Source organism: Pistacia vera, unplaced genomic scaffold (assembly GCF_008641045.1).
Source record: "Pistacia vera cultivar Batoury unplaced genomic scaffold, PisVer_v2 Contig1254, whole genome shotgun sequence".
NCBI classification, from domain to species: domain Eukaryota; kingdom Viridiplantae; phylum Streptophyta; class Magnoliopsida; order Sapindales; family Anacardiaceae; genus Pistacia; species Pistacia vera.
In genome coordinates, this window is record NW_022195308.1 from 28,647 (window position 1) to 49,288 (window position 20,642).

General features: G+C 36.7%; 4 protein-coding genes across 5 annotated transcripts; 2 read left to right on the forward strand and 2 right to left on the reverse strand.

Annotated features, from left to right (window-relative positions):
* The first annotated feature begins 610 nt into the window (after positions 1-610).
* Positions 611-7,550, forward strand: LOC116119888. The gene is made up of 6 exons (XM_031405824.1): positions 611-1,012; positions 6,428-6,525; positions 6,643-6,714; positions 6,798-6,922; positions 7,007-7,079; positions 7,215-7,550. Exons 1-6 carry the CDS (start codon positions 703-705, stop codon positions 7,317-7,319), a joined length of 783 nt encoding a protein of 260 aa, XP_031261684.1. The 5' UTR covers positions 611-702; the 3' UTR covers positions 7,320-7,550.
* An 824-nt stretch (positions 7,551-8,374) lies between these two features.
* On the forward strand, positions 8,375-10,519 carry LOC116119855 (S-adenosylmethionine synthase 2). 2 transcript variants are annotated; one of them, XM_031405800.1, is made up of 2 exons: positions 8,375-8,592; positions 8,967-10,519. In XM_031405800.1, the coding sequence occupies exon 2, from the start codon at positions 8,967-8,969 to the stop codon at positions 10,137-10,139; it is 1,173 nt and encodes a 390-aa protein (XP_031261660.1). In that variant the 5' UTR covers positions 8,375-8,592; the 3' UTR covers positions 10,140-10,519. The 2 variants fall into 2 exon arrangements, with proteins under 2 accessions (XP_031261660.1, XP_031261654.1); XM_031405794.1 differs by having other exon boundaries at positions 8,380-8,592; positions 8,962-10,519.
* A 57-nt stretch (positions 10,520-10,576) lies between these two features.
* Positions 10,577-11,953, reverse strand: LOC116119872 (thioredoxin-like 3-3). Its single transcript, XM_031405808.1, has 3 exons — positions 11,652-11,953; positions 11,538-11,563; positions 10,577-10,918 (listed from the first exon to the last, which is right to left on the reverse strand). Exons 1-3 carry the CDS (start codon positions 11,796-11,798, stop codon positions 10,699-10,701), a joined length of 393 nt encoding a protein of 130 aa, XP_031261668.1. The 5' UTR covers positions 11,799-11,953; the 3' UTR covers positions 10,577-10,698.
* A 413-nt stretch (positions 11,954-12,366) lies between these two features.
* LOC116119876 (FAD synthase) lies at positions 12,367-19,215 on the reverse strand. Its single transcript, XM_031405813.1, has 17 exons — positions 19,112-19,215; positions 18,821-18,925; positions 17,755-17,800; positions 17,511-17,668; positions 17,265-17,382; positions 17,084-17,166; positions 16,444-16,503; positions 15,997-16,254; positions 15,590-15,686; positions 15,088-15,138; positions 14,900-14,980; positions 14,619-14,690; positions 13,938-14,000; positions 13,562-13,711; positions 13,005-13,062; positions 12,862-12,914; positions 12,367-12,763 (listed from the first exon to the last, which is right to left on the reverse strand). Exons 2-17 carry the CDS (start codon positions 18,919-18,921, stop codon positions 12,695-12,697), a joined length of 1,518 nt encoding a protein of 505 aa, XP_031261673.1. The 5' UTR covers positions 18,922-18,925; positions 19,112-19,215; the 3' UTR covers positions 12,367-12,694.
* Between the last annotated feature and the right edge of the window lie 1,427 nt (positions 19,216-20,642).

The following is a 20,642-nucleotide window of genomic DNA, read 5'->3' on the forward strand; positions in this document are numbered from 1 at the left end:
TGCTTAACTATCTTTGTTTATTAGTATTCTTCTTTAGCCTCGAGTTTCTGCAGATAGTTTGTCGATTACTCTTGAAGGTATCAGATTTGATATCTATCTCACAGTCGCTTAACTAACCAAAAAATGAGTTTTCTGCATCTCAAAGATTACAGTTTTCGATGTTTTAGGATCGTTAAATGATAAAAATTTGCAAAATATCTACTTCCTAGTGGGACTTGAGTTTCTCAAGTGGGATCTGAATTATAAAGAAAAGAAATTGTTCTTTTTTTTCTACACTTGTTCACATAAACCTCTATAGCTTATTGTAAAGAACTCTGGAATCAACTATCTAGTGTCACTATCGTATTGGACACAGAAAATTGTTCATTGGTAGCCAGTAGATGATGGGTTAGGATCATTTTGGCTCTTTTTCATGGATGCAGCAGGCATGGCAACATCGATGGACGAGAATGCTCTCGAATGTTGAATACAAATGATAGTTAAGTACTAAAAACAAAAAAGGTGGGTTGATTTTGGTAGGAGAGCGTGTTGAGACCACGTGGAAAGGTCTAAATCTAATATACATTGTATTGGCGTGTCTCTTTCCTCACCTTTCCTACTTCACCTCTTCTCTACCTCCGCTTCACACTCTTTAACTGAGAAACAACTCCATCCATTACACCAGAAACAAAGTGTAAAACTAAAGTGGCAGTCTTTTCATAAATGGCAGTGGTGAATGCTTTTGGAGCTACAACTCTGAGCTTGAAAACCTCTTCTTCTCATTTACCCGCCTCTTCATTTCCCTTTGCTCCATCAACTGCTTATAGAATCTCAACTGGGTTCTTGCCTTTTGCATTGTCTGCTTCAAGAAAGAGAAGGGGTGTCTTCGGTCAGTCTGTTGCATTGAAGAATGAGATTGTTCAAGCTTATGAAGTAGCTGAAGAAGTAGAAGAAGAAATGCAAGAGCCAAGTGAGACAGTGTTATACTCTCTCTCTCCTCTACCTTTGCTATTTGTGGCTGCACTTCCTGGAGGTATTAAATATTATTCTATCGATATATTCTCATTTATCAGCTTTCAAGTATTTCCAGTTAAGTTTGACAGATTTTCATTATTTGTTGATTGCCCCCTTTATCTGAAATAAGAAGGCTTTTATGGCACCTCTTAATATGTGTCTTTGTTCTTGAGATGAATTAAATGTGTTCTGGTCGTCATTTTAGCTTGAGGTTGATTGAGGGCAGCTCAAATTAATCATCTCCAGTATTCGTTCATTTTGCTTTACTTAAAAATGGAAATAATCCAATCTTGAATAGAGTAGGTGTAGGTGTCTTAAGCCAGAGAATGCTAAGGAAAGAAGTGAGAAATATAAGTTCAGAAGAAGTTGTATTTCATTGCAATAACATTACACTTTTTATACAGCATGGCAGCTCACTGTTACACCAACTAATCAGTGACACTTACAAATTTGAAATTTAAAAACAAAGTTTACAACTAATACACCCTTAATCACAGCTGAGAGCACCTAAACATATCACCAAAACCTATCAACTTCAGCAACTCTTTCACGGCAGAGTACAAGGCTAAATAGAGAGCTCTTTTGGTGCCAAAAAAGGTTTTTCAAAACTAACTGAATTTCAGTTATATTTCCAGCAAATTATCATTGTTTCAACACTCCTCTTTGATATTTTTGCTGAAAACACCAAGTTTGAGCCTAAAGTCTTCAAACTTGGTTTTGGACAAGCCTTTGGTTATGATATCAGCCGCTTGATCCTCACCTCTGCAATGGACCAGCTTAACTTTCCCATCTTGCTCAACTTCTCTTACCGCATGGAACTTGATCTTTATGTGTTTAGTTCTTCCATGATGAACTGGATTTTAGCCATAGCCACAGCCGATTGATTGTCACACATAATTGCAGTAGGATTTCTTTGTTTCAGCTTCAAATCTTCCAGGATTTTTATCAGCCAAATAGTTTGATTCACAGTAGCAGTAGCTGAAATATATTCTACTTTTGTTGTGGATTGAGCCACGATTTCTTGTTTTTTTGAGAGCCAGCAAATTGCACCGCAATTCAGGAAGAAAGCATAACCTGAAGTGCTTTTCATGTCCTCTATAGAACCACCCCAATCACTATCAGAAAATCCTACCAATTCAAAGTATTCTGACCTCCTAAACCATACTCCAAAGTTAGTGCTACCTTTTACATATCTTAGCACTCTTTTTGCAGCTTTGAAGTGTGTTTCCTTGGGCTGATTCATAAACCTAGACAGCAAGCTTGTAGCATACATTATATCTGGTCTGTTGCTGTTAAGTACAGCAAACAACCAATCAAACTCCTATACTACCCTTCATCAATATTTTATGCATCATCATCTTTTGAAAGCTTTTGATTAGGAACCAATGGAATGTCCACTGATTTGCAATTCTCCATGTTGAATTTCCTTAAAACTTCACTTGCATACTCTCTTGGTTGACACAAATTTCATTTGAACCTTGATAAACCTGCATCCCGAGGAAATAAAACATTTCCCCTAAATCTGTCATCTCAAACTCATTAAGCATGGATTTCTTGAACTCCTCCAGTTGAGCTAATTTACTCCCTGTCACAAAAAGATCATCAACATACAAGGAGATAATCATCACATCCTCATCAACCTCTCTAACATACAAAGTATGTTCATTTGGACTTCTTACAAAATCCAAGGTTATTAAGTGATCATTAATCCTGCTGTACCAGACCCTTGGTGCCTGTTTCAGGCCATACAAGGCCTTCTTCAAGAGATAGACTTTATCTTCACTTCCTCTGATCTTGTACCCTTCCAGCTGTTCAACATATATTTCCTCATTCAGCCATCCATTGAGGAAGGCTGACTTAACATCCAACTGAAAAATTTTCCAGCCAAATTGAGCTGTCACAGCAAACAATAATCTGATTGTATCATGCCTAGCTACCGGTGCAAAGGTGTCCAAGAAGTCAACTCCATATTGCTGAGCAAAACCTTTGCAACCAGCCTAGTTTTGTGCTTAAGAACTGAGCCATCCAGATTGAGTTTTCTCTTGAAAATCCATTTAACTTGGATTACTTTTTTGTTCTAGGTCTGTCCACAAGTTTCTAGGTTTGGTTCTTCTCAATCATTGCTAGCTCCTCCTTCATGGCAACTCTCCAAGCCTTCGATTTTGCTGCTTCAAAGTAGTTTGTTGGTTCAAGTGAAGCCATGTTGCACCTCTCATAAACCTCAGCTAAAGGTCTGGTGCCTCTAACCGAGAGTTCCTTTTCTACATCACTCTCTTCTTCTTCAAAAGTCTAATCACCAGCAGCTTCTGTCCATTTAGTTCTTGTCTCTATATCAACTTTGCTTTCTTCCCAATTCCAAACTCCATCCTCATCCACTTTGACATCCTTAGAGATCAAAATCTTTTTGGATTCTGGAACATACACCCGATAAGCTTTGGATTGGCTGCTATAGCCAATAAAAATTCCAATCAAGGCCTTCTCATCCATCTTGGATCTTTTTGCTGCTGGAACTAAGATATAAAATATACTCCCAAAAATTTTGAGATTGTCTACTGGTGGCTTGACTCCATACCAGGCTTCATAAGGAGTTTGGTTGATTAAGGCTTTTGTGGGAAGCCTATTGAGCAAGTACACTGTAGTGTTGACAGCTTCTGCCCAAAAATTCTTTGGCAACTTCTTCTCAGCAACCATACACCTTGCCATCTCCATAACTGACCTGCTCTTCCTCTCACTAACTCCATTTTGCTATGGAGTGTAGGGACTGCTATACTGATGTCTAATTCCAACCTCCTTGCAAATTTGCTCAAACTCTTGAAAAGTGTATTAAGTACCATTGTCACTTCTCAAGGTTTTGATGGTTTTTCCTGTTTGAATTTTCACGAGTTGCTTAAATTGCTTAAACACACTAGCCACCTCACCTTTTTGCTTCAAAAAATACACCCAACACATCTTGGACCAGTCATCTATAAACAACACAAAGTACCTACTTCCACTCAATGATAATGTCTCCATAGGCCCACACACATCTGAATGAATGAGCTGAAGTTTTCCAACAGCTTTCCAGGCTTGGTTTATAGGGAAGGGCTGCCTACTCAACTTGCCAAGTTGACAAGCTGGACACACAGCCTTAGTTTCTTCAATTTCGGACAGATTCTGGACCAATTTTTTTGTCTGAATTTCTTTAAGGCCATGATAATGGAAATGGCCAAATCTTTTATGCCATTTTTCAAACTCGTCTACCCTAGCATCATAGGCTCTAACTTCAGATTTTTCCCACTTAATAGGGAAGCTCTTTCCCACCATTTTTACTCTCATAAGTTCACACCCTTTACTGTCCAAGATTTGGCAGGTTTGGTTTTCAAAATGCAAGACATAATTATTTTCCAACATTTGTCCTACACTAAGAAGGCTTTGGCTAATTTCAGGTGCATGGAACAACAACATCTTCCTTTCCTCTTGCTTCCACAAACTCACAATTTCCCACTTTGATTCTGGACCGATATGCATGATTCAATTTGACAAAGTTTCGCAGGTTTGGTATCATGTGGTTTGTACATCCACTGTCAACCAGCCAACCTTCCTTGCTTGTTTGTTTCACTGCAAGAGGCTACAAATAGTTGTTATGTCCCCTGCTCTGGTTGTTGATCATCAGTCACTTGAGCTTGCTGTTGGGATTGCTCTCATTTGTTCTTGCAGGCCCTCTCTATATGGCCAAATTGTTTGCAGGCCCTGCATTGTATCCCTGGCCTAAACCAACACCTCTTCTCAGAATGTCCTTTCCTTTTGCAGTGAGAGCAAGGTGGATACTCCTTCATCCCACCTGGTTTTCCCCACTGACCATTGCTCATTTCTTTCCCCTTTTTATCACTGGCATATCTCCTATTATTCCCTTGTACAGACTTGCCTTTATGAGTTGCTATCATTGCACCCTCACTTTCATCTTCTTGTCTCAAGAGCCTTCTTTGCTCTTGTGCTTACAACGCATGGACCAACTTAGTAAGAGTGATCTGCGACATGTCCCTTGAGTCCTCAAGAGAGGAAATTTTGGACTCAAACCTTTCGGGCAAGCTTACCAAAACCTTCTCCACAACTCTCCTGTTTGCCAACTCCACTCCAAGCAACCTGATTTTGTTGACCACACTCATCAGCCTGTCAACATACTCATTAACTTTATCTGATTCTTGCATCCTCAACATCTCAAATTCTCTTCTTAGATTCAGCACTTGCATATTCCTTGTTGTGTTACTTCCCATGTATTCCTCTCTTAACTTGTCCCACGCCTCCTTTGGAGTTTCATATGCCATAATCCTTGTGAATACAAGGTCTGTTACAGCAGCATGGATGTGAGATAGGGCTCTCGGTGCCTTGGCAGCTTCTTCTTCATGCATTTGGATCTGATTCAGAGTGGGATTTGGTCCCAACAATGTTGGCTGCCTATTCTCTTCTACATACTGCCACAAGCCTGACCCCGGAGGAAAGCCTTCATTTTTACAGTCCATATGTGATAGTGTTCTCCATTGAAAATTGGAGGTGACATCAAGGCTGATTGAGCAGTCATCAGCTCAGTTTAGATATCTGAAGCAGGAGAAATATGAAGTCTGAAACAAAGGTGTTCTTGAGCTGAGATGAATGATTGAACGTGGGAGCGAGAGATTTCAGGTTTTTAGTATGGCTCTGATACCAATTGTAGGTGTCTTAAGCTGGAGAATGCTAAGGAAAGAAGTGAGAAATATAAGTTGAGAAGAAGTTGTATTTCATTGCAATAACATTACACTTTTTATACAGCATGGCAGCTCATTGTTACACTAAAGTAACATTTACAAGTTTGAAATTTAAAAACAAAGTTTACAACGAATACACCCTTAATCACAGCTGAGAGCACCTAAACATATCACCAAAACCTATCAACTTCAGCAGCTCTTTCACGGCAGAATACAAGGCAAACCAGAGATCTCTTTTGGCGCCAAAAAAGGTTCTTCAAAACTAACTGAATTTCAGTTATATTTACAGCAAAATATCACTGTTTCAACAGTAGGCTAATTTTGAACTTACTGATTACTGGAATTCCAGAACAAACGAAGCTAAGTTAGCTTTCTTCGTGAGTCTAGACGGATTAAAATGAGTGATTTAGTGACACTCTCTTTGAGTCACCACTGTTGTAAATTTCGGATTGGTATCAGTAACAGTGACAAATTTAAATCTAGAATTAGTTACTAAAATACAAGATTTGAGTGTGATTTTACCAGTAGAATTTGATTTGATCAACATAAGCTTCAAATATCGGAAAGCATCGACCTCATGTTTCATAATTAGGCAGGTATTAACTTGATTTCCAACTTAGAACCTCATGTTTCATAATTAGGCAGGCATTAACTTGATTTCCAACTTAGTCTGATGTCTAATTTTACTCATAATGGTTCAAATATCTGAGTAGCTGGGACTGTAAGGTCTCTCTTTGGGCCTTTTGTTGAGCTTGTGAAGTCTTGGAGTCTTCCTGACTGGCTTGTGCACTGGGGTCACCCCGGCAACATGGTATACATTTCTTCTTTCAACTTCCCTCCTGTTTACCTAATATTTATATGTTCATTAATGGAACTTACTGCAAACACCAAGTTTGTTATGCCTATTGACGTGTTTTATAATTCTTAGGCTGTTGTGCTCTTTGCCATGGGTGGTTATGGAACGTATCTGGGTTTCCGCATACGTTTTTCTGATGATCTGGTAAGTAAAAATTCATCGCAAAACATTCTTAACAGCAGCCTTTCCGTTGTCACAATTACCTTAACATAGTTGGATTACTGCAGGAAGAGAAGGCCAATGCCAAGGACTTGCACCCAAAGCTTCTTGGTGGAATGTTTTTCTTCTTTGCTCTAGGCGCCACCGGTGGAGTTACATCACTTCTTACTTCGGACAGACCTATCTTCGAAAGGTACATTATCCCCAGGCAATGAAGCAAATGTTTTCTTTGTATTTGGTCAGAAACTAGCTGATAACTATATATGTTTGTTTGTAGTCCTCATGCTGTCACAGGCTTCATTGGCCTTGCTCTGTTGACCATACAAACATTTTTGCCCTCATTATTTGAGGTAATGGTTGAAGTCTTTGCTCCGAAAACTAACAATAATAGAAGTTATAGTAATTTCTTGGACTTCGCATCCTTCATTTTCTTCCAAAATTTGATGATTCCCATTTTCATTTCTTCAATTTCAATCATGGTGCAGGGGAATCCTGGATTGAGAAATGTTCATGGCATATTAGGTAGCGGGATCATGACTCTGTTTCTCATCCATGCCGCCTTCGGACTTCAACTTGGCCTCAGCTACTAACTTCAACAACCAACCTTGTTATTTATTGTTATTCGTTTTTGCATACAAGGATCATCGGCAGAAGAGACTGTACACAACCAGTGATAATTATGCAGAAAAATTCACAAGGCGATCTGTGTTTGATATTTGTAGCTTGAAGGCCTCATTTCAAAAAACACAAATGCAAGTAGCTATTATTTATAGAAGATACAAACAATGCCATCCAATGAAGTGATGAGAATGTTTTTTTTTTTTTTTCTTTTTTTAGAATCCAGAAAGTATGACTTTGAAATTGGAGTTCCTTTCAAACCTTGTAATCTTTGAAAAGCGTAAAACAATAGTTTTCGATCGTGGAAGTGTTTACGAGCGGGTTGGAACCCAAATGACATCTACTTATTAAATAAAAGGTAACGTCATATTTACAATTTAATCTCTTTCACAATCCCGATGTAACAGATTATAATAGATTAAGTCACAAATGGTTCTGTCTGTTTATTATGAGTCTCGTTTACTCAATTACAAACTGTTATATCAAAGCTCTAAGAGAAATTTGTAAGATTGAATTGTGGATTATATTTATTATTAAACAAATATCTAAATCAATTGTTTAACATTAAAAAAAAATGCCCATCTAGATGTGAATTAAAATAATTCAAAAATCTTCTTGATTGGTTCAGATGACTAAAGATAAAATGATTTGCGTAGAAACCAATTTGAAAAACTTGAAATTGGATTAAATTTTACTCCTTTTGAACCTCAGATTAAAGAATTATTGGATCAATTTAAGTCTTGATAATGCCCATCAACTTGGATTTTATTTTCTTCTCACTTCTGTAAGAATACAAAATCAAATGTGCAGGGCTCAGTGGTGACGTGGCCAGATCTGAGCAGTGGATTGGCCACCAATCTTCCAATTTGGTGTGAAAAGGACCCACTTACCAACCAACAACACTGGTTGGTAGCTGTAAAGCTCAATCACCTGTAATCACTCTCATCTTTACACTTCATCACCACCGTTAACTCTCCCATCTTACAAAAACCCAACAAAATCCAACCGTCCATATCAATCATGAACCTACTCCAAGTCGTAAAGAATAAACCCCCGTTTGCCCATAAAAACTGAAGAGAAGAAGTGGAAAGTTGCGAAAAGAGCGGGGAAAGCAAGGCCAAGGAAGTGAGAGAACGAGAACGAGTCATTCGGAACTGCTCTTTCTATAAACCACTCTCTCTCTCTCACACCAACCCTTTTCTTCGCTTCACAGATCTATCTACTGAACTCACTTTTCAGTTAAAGGTACTTCCTCTGAGATCTTCTACGTATTCTTTGACTTGTGTTTTCATTTGGGTGTTCGAGATAGACTGTTAGATTCTTAATACTAATGTTTTGGCATCTGGGTTTATGAAAGTTTTAGTCTTATGTGTTTATTTTCAAATATTATCACTTGATCTTTGTTGCATTGTGAATCAATGGCGTATTGATTGAGTTTCATATGGTTTCGATTTTGGGTGTAGAGATGCTTGTTGTTTTGACTAAAAGAATATTTTTTGTTTGATAGTATTGATCTGTTATTGAGTACTAATTTTATTGATCTGATCTTGGATGGGGAGTGTTGGCAATTTAAGAACTTTGTGGCTAACGTTTATTCTATGATCTCTCTCTCAGTTCAGATGGAAACGTTTCTCTTCACTTCTGAATCTGTCAATGAAGGTCACCCCGACAAGCTTTGCGATCAGGTGTCGGATGCTATCCTTGATGCTTGTTTAGAGCAGGATCCTGAGAGCAAAGTTGCTTGTGAGACTTGTACCAAGACTAATATGGTTATGGTGTTTGGTGAGATCACAACCAAGGCTAAAATAGACTATGAGAAAATAGTTCGCGATACTTGCAGAGGTATTGGGTTCACATCAGCTGAGGTTGGCCTTGATGCTGAAAAATGCAAGGTCCTTGTCAATATTGAGCAACAGAGTCCTGACATTGCCCAGGGAGTTCATGGCCATCTCAGTAAGAAACCTGAGGAAATTGGAGCTGGTGATCAAGGACACATGTTTGGTTACGCCACTGATGAAACACCTGAGCTCATGCCACTAACTCATGTCCTTGCTACCAAGCTTGGTGCCAAGCTCACTGAGGTCAGAAAGAACAAGACTTGCCCGTGGTTGCGGCCTGATGGTAAGACCCAGGTGACTGTTGAGTATCGCAACGAAGGTGGAGCCATGGTTCCCGTTCGAGTTCATACTGTTCTCATTTCAACACAACATGAAGAGACTGTGACCAATGAGAAGATTGCTCAAGACTTGAAAGAGCATGTGATTAAGCCTGTTATCCCTGCTCAGTATCTTGATGACAATACCATCTTCCACCTCAATCCTTCCGGTCGGTTTGTTATTGGTGGACCACATGGAGATGCTGGACTCACTGGTCGGAAAATCATCATTGATACATATGGTGGGTGGGGTGCTCATGGTGGAGGTGCCTTCTCTGGAAAAGATCCCACCAAGGTGGATAGGAGTGCTGCATACATTGTTAGGCAGGCAGCAAAGAGTGTGGTGGCTTCAGGGCTTGCACGTCGTTGTATTGTGCAGGTATCTTATGCAATTGGTGTGCCAGAACCACTTTCAGTGTTTGTTGACACTTACAAGACAGGAAAAATTCCAGACAGTGACATTCTGGCTTTGATTAAGGAGAATTTTGACTTCCGGCCTGGAATGATTGCTATCAATCTTGATTTGAAGAGAGGAGGCAATTTCAGGTACCAGAAAACTGCTGCCTATGGTCACTTTGGTCGTGACGATGCAGACTTCACCTGGGAGACTGTTAAGCCCCTTCAGCCGAAGGCCTAAGTGTGTGATTTTTTAATGGTATCTTTCGGGAAATGGTTGTTATCGTAGCCAACATTCTGCTTGTGGGGAAGAAATAAAGAAAAGCTTATTTTCACAACCATTATTCTGCATGTGGGGGGAATAAAGAAAGGCTTCAATGCATATGTCTTCAATGCATATGTCTGAACTTTAATCGAAATTTTTGGCTCAGATCCGAGGTGGCACCGGGATATATATGCCTTAAAGTTGAGATATTAGCAAATTTAGGGAACTTGTTATATTTGTCATTTGTCTTCTTAATCCATTTTATTTCTTGTAGCTAGTTACTGTTTCTGGAACCATCCAGTTTGTTTACCGAGAATATTATGTGATTCATTTGATTTGATCAAATTCTGAATTTATAATGCCCCCGTTATGAAGCTGTTCATTAATCAGATGTACTGTTTGATATGAGAAAGTTATCCCTAAAATAACAAGCCAAGTGTATTATAACAAGACTTGAAGCCAAGAGTATATAGTCTGGAAAAGTAAAAATCATTGACATCAAATTGCTTACAAACGTTAAGCTAAACATATGTATTCAGGAGTGCAACCACAATCGATCGTGAAGTCTTTCCTCTCCAGCACCAAACATCTCATCGACTCTTTCGCCATCACGGTAGAAATGAAATGTGGGTGTGTAACGAATATGTTGAGTTGTTTCTGGGCATTCATCAATATCCGCATATACGAAGGAAAGCTTGGGGAAGTTATTACTCAGCTTGCAAAATGCTGGCAGAATCTGGCTGCACACTCTGCACCTGAAAATCATAACACAGTTTCACAATTTAATTTCGCCTTTGCAAGTTTCAACCGAAGCTTGAGACAAACTCAAATGAAATATATGTTTTCCTCATTCTTCTTCTCTTTTTCCTTTTCTAATAATAATCCAAAAATCCCTGCAACCCAACTGTATGGTGATCATGATGTTGAAACTAAGCCCTAAACCCTTGGACCCTACAATTTGACAGGACTATTTGCCAAGCAGGTGGCCCTAAAAACACGAATCCCACACCTTGTCAAGCAAACCAAGATATGGAATTCATTTGTAAAATATTTTTTTAGTCTCAAGATGATGAATCTAATGGTATTTAAACATGATACTTGGTAAAATAATGTCCTTTCTATAAAATTACTCCGTATCTTCATAGCATTAACCATCAACTGCTTCTTCTCTAAGAAGTAGTTTCAATGTACCCCATTGACAGAAATCAAACCACGAACATATCCCAAAAAAATATGGGCATTTCTTGATATATTTATGCTTTGACTTAAAAAGAAAAATTATAAATAAGTTTTTCATCGAACACTTTGTGGGCATATATAATTCTAACAACATGTCCTGTTATAGTTTTGTTATTTGTAAAGCCAGAAACGTACCATGATGCACCGTAATTAATAACTGCCTGCAAGCGCAAAATCAAAGAAACAATTATCAATAAATGAAGAAGGTGAACTAGGAAAGCTAAAAGCGGAAAAGACATGGTGGGTTACAGGGGTTTTGGAAGACTTAATATGATGAAGAATATGGGTGAGGTTTTGATCGGTGGAAGCACTTTTCAAGTTGCCATGACGATTCACTGGAAGCTCAAGACCCGTGCCCTCCAAGCCTTTCTCTGTATTGTCTTCGTTGCCCTCCATTTCCAATTTGAGTCACGCTGGACAACACTCACGACGGACTTCTACTGAAAATCTAGTCCTTACTCCTTACGGTACTTGATAACGAGGGAAATGTTACCGCGCTCACACGTAAGATAAATAGCTCTCAACATTTTCATAGCACAGTTCACTTTTTTTTCTTTTTTTTTTTTTTTACTTTTTTTTCCCACTATAAATCATTAGATTTACCATTGGAAACTTTCAATCTTAATGGACAAATGCGCAATCTTAATCATATTTTAACTGTGCAAATACTAATCAAATTCAAGACTGCAGAATAAGATACAGGAAATTTTCACACTTCATCTTTATGATCATATTATTTCGGAAATTAGATACCCAAATGAAAGTTGTTAACTTTCTAACAATGTAATTTCGTGGATGGAATCGTTCTGTACGACTGTACCTTGCTCAATGAGGCTGTCTTGAAAATGACTTTGTTGCTGAATGTGAGAGTGCTCTACTCTTCTAAAAATCAAGCTAAGATAAGCACAGATGATTCAGAAAGAAATTGTTTAATTATTCAACTAAAATAAATGAAAGTTTTGACTTTTGAATAATGCCGTCAGATTGATTCCCTCTTAGCTAAGAACCAATACATATTACAGAGTCCTTTTTCTCTTGGATCTGTTAATTCATCACGAGAGCGGTATATTATTTTTCTTTATAAAGTAATTGTAAGGGCTTTGCTCAGTTATGGAGCATTTTTTGGCAATCTTCTTCAGATCTTTATGCTCTTTCCCATTCCAGTTGTAGTCCCATCAGAATCCAAAGAGAGTTGTGATTCTAACTTGCATAATCAGAGCCAAATAGAGCTCCCAGGTCCCTGAAGCTTGATAGAATACTTCAAGATGGGTAAATCTGCCAATTTAAGCAACTTATGAGAATGTCCCTGGACGGAACTTCTTGCCCAACGATTCAATAGCTGATTCAATTCGCGCTTCATCCTGCAAAGGTTTTTTGATATTATCAATATCGTAAGCGTGAGAAAACTTGTACAAGATTTCTGGAAAACGCTTGATATCCATGAGAAAATGTCTTATACCTTGCCGTCAAAATGAATAATGAGCGGCCCTTTTCTTGATTTGCGATGACACCCTTAATATTGCACAACAGGGAATATCAGAATTAGGAGATAAAAGGGTAACATATTCTACAGAAAATTTATAAAAATTGCGAAAAAATTACCAATATGAAGGTCTGGGAATTCAAGACAAAGTTTTGACAGAGGTTGAGCAACTTCTACCTGCAATAAGGGAAAAGACGATATACATCAAAGACAACGTTACAAAAAATAGAATATCCTCTCCACAGGTTGATCCAGTAAATACTTGACATAGCTCACTTTCTAGGCACTGACAATAGGCAAAATCATCAGGCCCACTAGCACTAGAGAGAATATACAAAATAATATTGAAAACAGTAAATTCAATAACAGTTCCGTCCAGGACATGACGTTTTATGGGTTAGTGATAATTTCACATGAGTTTGAATGATGCAGCAACATTCGGAAGCTGAGAAAATGCAGGTATGCTCTGCTAGATGACACAGAAAACAGCCAGTTGGCACATAAATATTAAGGCGTAATTTAGTAATGTGGAAATCATGTAGGCAGTAAGTAGGCAAACAGAATCTTCAATTCTAGCGAGAACTGCAGCAAGTGTTGCCAAAGTTTAAGGAGGTCATTGTATTGACAGCAATATGTAATGGTAATCTTAAGTTTTATGAGGTATAATTTCACATACATCTGATAGATTTGTTGACAAGCTCTTTGATGTAAACGGTTCCATCAATGACAAGCCACTAGATCTTAGTTGTTCAATCAAACACTTCCACTCCTTTTCCAGTTCAGCGACGTTTGAGGCAGAAAGAATGATAACGTTTTGACACTTGATCTACCAACAAAAAAAAAAAAAAAATTCAGTGGATAATTAGCAACTCAGACTAGCACTATAATAGCTGTGAAGATGAGTGAGACATTGCATCAAGAGGAGAGCATTAATATCGTAACACTATTGGTCAGTCAATTCTTCAGTATCATTCTTTAATATGAAATTTGAAGCTAACTGACATTGTAAATGAAGAAGCATTTTCATCAAAGTAAGCCTCTGAAACACATACCATAGGTACAGCCAGCGCTTCATGATGCAATAGTTCAGTGATGCCTTCAGGCAACAGAGCCATCTGAAGAGGAAACCCAAGAATAACATCAAATTCAAGCTCCAAAGACTTGAATATTAGCATTTATGCTATCTGGAAATAAGATAAAAGCTGATGGATATGCATGCGAGGTGCATATTCCAGAAACACACAACATCAGAAATGAGAAGTAGTGAGCAACAGCAGCCGCAAGAAATGTATGATTTTCCAGCAACTATAAATGAACCACCTAAACATCCTAAGATGGGGGCATAAAACTCTCCAACTAAAATGGAAAAACATTAATCAGGTACCCTGAATAAAGCAGAAACAGGTATTAGATATCCTCAGAAACCAATTATTTCCATTTTCCCCGAAACAAGACTCACATGTGACGGGGGTGGCCAGGATCTAGGCTCAAGTAATAAAGAAGGCTTGGATTTCAGTAGTTACAGTTTAAGTCTTGGTGTTTTAAACAAAACAGACAAGGCCAAGTCCCCAAAACATCATGCCTACAATTGAACGAGTAAATCCATATTACTCGTGGGTTCCAGTTTAAAAAATTATATTATCATATGAATTTCCCCACTCATTCCTAACAAGATGTACCATGGTAGCAAATTATCACAATGCAGAAACAATCAATACTTGATATCAAATTACCTCATTTCGATCACCAGTGCAGTGTTCACCAATAAGATGCCTTAGATATTCTTCAAATTCTTCATCAGGAGCCTTAAATTAAAGACAATCAACCAAAATAGAGTTAGGGCAACAAATAAACTACAAAACCAGCAGAGAGTCTTTTATCTTCCCACCAGCAGAAAAAAATGGTTCAAAGTTCCTTTCTAAAGAATGCCAGAGTCTATCAAAGAACACAAACAGAAAATTGAAAAAGCCAAGAAAGCATTATAAAGAAGTTCACCATAAACAAAATAACTCACCAGGCGAACCCCAAATGCCTTCGCAACACCAGCTGATGTAACATCTGAATGCAATGGGCCTACCCCTCCATATATAAAAACCTACAAGGATCAAGCAAAATATGGACCATAAGAAGAATCAGAACTTAGGAAGACAAAACCCTTGACTACGATAATCAAAGAGCACTTTAACAGAATGCCAAATTTACCATATCATTAGCAGATTTCTGTCGGTCAACCTCTTCAGCCACAGAATCTACCTGATCCAAAAGAAAGCCACAAAATAAAGGAATTATAATAAGAGGTTAACAATTGCAGATTGTAGAGTTCCAGAAATAAATCCACAGACGTAACCCACTAAAACTGATCATCAAATCTTTTTTAGTTTCACCCAAGTCCTCTATTTTTTCTCAATCTAACTAATCAAATAGGGTTTCTTTTTGAAGGTTTTTTTTTTTTTTTTTTTTTTTTCCTTTCAGAAATCGAATGCTTTTGATGATCCATTGTTTGTTTCTTTGCCACTTGTTGTAAAAATTTTGTCTTTCTTTTACTTTCAAAACTCATAAAACTATAAAGATAATTCTTCGCAAAAAAGTATAGAAATTACTAATTGAGGTTCCCACCTTATCTGCATTGCATAAGATACTGCTAAACAATTTACCTACAAAAAACTATTGTTTACTGAGATGAATTTCATAAATAACAACTCACATCATTCTGGACAACAGCAGTTTGTTTTACTTTCCAACCAACGCTATGTAGCTTTTTACACAACAAAGGTCCCAATTGATCCTCCACAGTGCCAAACCTGAGCTATGGAACACATAAAAAAATTACTGGAAGCTTCAACAATAACAATTGATTGGGGGAAACTAGAGAGAGAAATGAAGCTTATGACACACAAAGAGAGAGAAATGAAGCTTATGACACACAACCATGCTCTATGCAGACAAGTATCAAAGCACTGAACAAACATGTTAATTTCCTTTCAGCATTACGGAAAATTTGAGAGCCGAGATAAAGCATACATTTGAAACAACCAACTAATAAGTGCTAAAAGCATTTTCCAGACAGCAGACATCTCCAATAACACCAAGTAATGCCAACAAGGGACTTACAGAACCTCATCCCCCACAGCAATGGCTGATGCTGTGAGCATGCTGTTTCTATGTAAATCATTATCGTCCATGCCATTTGCTATCACTGGACGATGACCACAAACTTGTTGAGAAAACTTTTTTGCTCTACCTGCTCTCTCCAATCTTCCATCAGAAAGCAAATATGCAGGTTTAAATTTTTCTTTGCTACTGGATGAGTTGTTGACACACAGTAATGCATTTGGAACTGTGTCATATATGCTTCCAATTGAAGTATACCTGTGAGAATGAGATATTAGTCAAAATCAAAATTGTTGAAAATGCTGAAGAAGTAGAAACTTAGTTGATTTATGTAAGCATGTCATAAAATTTGATGGCGGAATAAGTAAACCTCAAGAGCCATGGCCTCAAATTACAAAAGTGAGAAACAAATTTTATATTTCAAGCCTAATAGAGGAATCTCATTACCCCTGATCATAAAGACTGCAATATGGCACCTTGCAAGTTAAAATGAAGGCCCACACATCTCTGTCAAAGAAACATTGATACGTCAAGACCCTGAAATTCATCCTAAGTTGAAAATGAATAGAAGAGGAAATTCTCCATGCTGCATAATCATCATAACAAGCAAACATAGAGAAAACTTATAAAAATGACAATAATGCCTAACGCACCACAAATATGCCAATCTAAGCATGCCAAAATAAGTCAGACTCCTAATTCATCAATTTTTTTTTTCTTATAAAATCAAGTAATGAATGTTTTTCCCAATATAAAGCAAATTTACACAAAATGATACCATGAAGCTTTCCTTTGGCTGCTTAAAATACAAATTCGATTTTTTCTAGCCAGTGAGTTGGCAATTAGTGGCAAATTCAAATTTTCCATGAATAGATCCTATCAAATAATAGCATTCATTAGCAAACACAAAGTAGTAACATATATCTCATGTTGTATCCAAGCCTCTTTGTGTTTCTCAACTGACTAACAGAAGTAAGTATATAGAACAAAATGAAATTATCAACCATCAGCTACTTGATATGAACTTATGATAATCATTAGATTCAGCAGCCATGGCAACCAAAGAGCTTATAGTTGATCAAGACACCTGTATGACCAATCCAATATAGGATTCACTCTCATGAAAGCTGGCCATCCAGGTGAACTAGGGGAGAACTGTTCTTGGCCTACCTGCAAGATTAAAAAAGATGTATAAAATATTTTAGAATCCATAGGAGATTAAATAAAAAAGTTATAATTGTCTTTTCATAATGGAACATGTCAAATACCGCAGTAGGATCACCAATTCGGACACCAAGGAAAATAGCTCTGATTGGTTTATCCTTTAGTAAAGCCTCCAAACCAGACTTGAAATCTGAGCGAATGATATCCAATTGCAAACCATATCTACTCATGTAAGAAAATCAATAAGCTAACTAGATGTTTTCCCATACAATAGGCTTCAAAAAGAAATACCTTATTTTTGACTAAATTTATAATTTTTAGGGGGGTAGTGTGGGAACAGATTCTCTTACACTTTCGCTGTATCATAGGTAAATGAATTGATTTCAGGGAATGCACAAGAACTCTCAAAATATATTGTCCCAATTGGAAAGTTATTAAGACTCCCATTTGAACAACTCTGTTCCCCTTTATGCAGAAACCAGCCCGCCCTAAGTAGATGCAACAGAACCTAAACAATAAAAAGTCCACGTCACTATCAGTGAAACAAAAGAAACCTGAGGTTATGCTCAAGAAAAATTACATGTGTGAACTTACAGTTGAATCCTTTCCTCCATTGAAGCTGAAGGCAACCTCTTCAATGCTGTTGAGGGAACAAATTCAGTGCTTGTCAAGAATCAGTAAACTCACTCAGTACCAGGGCATAATTACAAACAATGATTATCATCATCTAGTACAGAGAACACGATACATTTTATAGCACATAATGTTCACATTTATTTCCTCATTCAGTGAAAAACAACACAGGGATAATCGAGCAACACAAACTTGAAAATTAACAAATAGGCAGATCATATTGCAAAATTTTATTTTTCAGAAAAACTGATTGTTGTATAGTAAACTCAGGCTTCAATACTTCAATTTGCAGCAATCCAAGGATTAAAAAGGCTTCACCCAGCCAATGAGAGCTATCAATTGATTGAGCTAAGCTATTAGGGATGCCCCAGGCATACGTAATTTATATCAAAATTCTTAATTTTCCTGTGATTGATGGAGATAAAAGATATTATTCATCACATGAAAGAGAGAATTGTTGTCTGGCTCGAAGCCAGTGGCTGTTTCTCATTAAATTATGGTCGTCGAAAGAATAATTCTGCCTCTTCAGGATCATTTAAAATGATCATTTGAATAATGGGCTGTTAACAATGAAATATCAGAGAAGTCCAAACTCAGGAAAAGGAGAAATGAGAACTTGAATACTGAAAATAACCATAAGACTCCACCACAATATAGAATCAAAGACACGAGTGATAATGATGGCATAAATGGCAGGAGGGTAATGTTTGCAAGGTAAGATTGGAGCCTATAAGCGATCCCAATTTGCCCACTGACCGTTAAAGGTTGAGTTTAAGGCAAGAAAAAATTATTTTCTTGAATGTAAATCTATGTCAAGAGAACCTTTCGGAACCAACAGGCCACATTGCTTTGCTCTAAATCCAAACAAACAAACCATTATAATCAGAATTCCATATTCAATTCTGTAACTCTATATTCATCCAAATGAATGCTCAAATCCAAACCCTTTACATTAAATTCATATATAACAAAACTGTAAGATATACAAAATAAAAATGAACCAAACAAACAAAAATGAAAAACTCACGAGTACAAAGCAAGAGCTCTTCGTATAACATATATGGCGTTGTTGTACTTGGTCTTGAGCCTCTGATCATCACTTTCTCTGATTGCTTTATCGATCTCCATAGACCTTGATACACCAAAATCTGACAAATCAAGACTCAATACCAAATTAAAACCAAATGGGGTTTCTTTTGCCAAAAACTATCCAAATATTTCTCCAAAGATCGGATATTTAATCAAACTAAGCAAATGGGTAGTCTTAAATTGATAAGATTTTAATATTTAAGGCAGACGTCTCAAGTTAAGAATCCACCTTTTAATAGACTGACTCTCGTGGACTCACAACTTCAGAAATAGGAAACTGCAACGAAACCTCAAACTAATATAAAAACTTTGTTTTTAATTTTCTTTCATTATTTTCCGTTGAAATCAAAAAAATGGTTTTGGAATTTATATAAATAACAGAAGATGTGCTCTTGATACCACAAGTTGTTTATCTTTCAAAACAAAAAAAGACGCATTTATTTTGTTCTCATTCTCATTTATTTATTTTTATGAAAAATAATAACTTATTACATATATTTAAAAAACAAAAAAACTATAAGGGCATTTGTAATTAAAAATATTTCCTCAATTGTGGGAATGTCTTCGGCAAATAATCTCTACAATTGGAAAGAATATAAAAGCAAATATTGATTTTGATTGGTTGGTACTTTCTTTTATTCTATATAATTTTTAAGAATATTCTTTTATCCCTCCTATCCTATGCTTGCCTAATGATTGACATGATCTCCTTAACTGCCCAAAAAAGTTTAGTTTATTGAATACCAATAATGTAATTAAAGTTATTAAATAATAATATTGATATGATTTTTTTTCTTCATATAAGACAATAAATGAGAAATTGAAGATACTAATATTTGTTTTATATGTTTCTTCTAAAACTATTTTTTATTAAAAAGAAAATTATGAAATGGAGAAGAAATTTCCAAAAGAAAGACCAAGAAGATTAAAAGCAATTCAACCTTTGACCTTGAAAATAACCTTGTCCTTTTGTCAAATGCTCCAATTAAAGTCTACAAATACAATTTGAAAACTAAAATGCGTAGTCATCTCAAATTGGGTTTGCTTAGAAAATCTTCAAATCAAACTCTAAAGATTATTACGGCCAATTTAATATAGAATTTAAATACAGTTCTTTTGTTTTTGGAAACAAAAATACAACAAATCTTAAAAAAATGCGTTTAGTAATGTTGAGCATGATTTGAATTCATTATTTATGATTTAATATTATTTTGTTAGTTGTTTTTAATCATATTTATTACTTCTTTAATTAATTTTGTTTACTTACCTTTGATTTTCTTTAGGTTATCAAACTTGGATATGGATTGCATTATTGAATGTTTTATCAAGTAACTTGAGACAATCATTCATGTAGGAAGCGCGAGTTTCAGAATAAGCTTCAGTATTTTTACGATATCTTAAGTTTTAGACTTCAGATTTGGACGATTTTTGAAGCGTTAGAAAGCTGATTCGAAGGGCTACAATTCATATGTTCACCACTTCGTCAGATTCTGGAGTTATCATGCTTGATTTTGGACATGTTTGAAGACTACGAAATCTGGATAGATTTGACAAGAAGGAAGAATAGAGGGCAAAACCGACTCTTCACATTAGAGCTGGACTTAATTGGGCTGAGGAATGAAGTTTGGATCAGTACTTATTATTAGAATCCTTGAGAGGGCCAAACCAAAAGAAGCCTTGTACCAGTTGGCAATTAATAAGAAAACTTGGGAGTCCAAGATAAGAAAAAAAAAAAAAACTACTTTCCCTCTCTTTTGCTG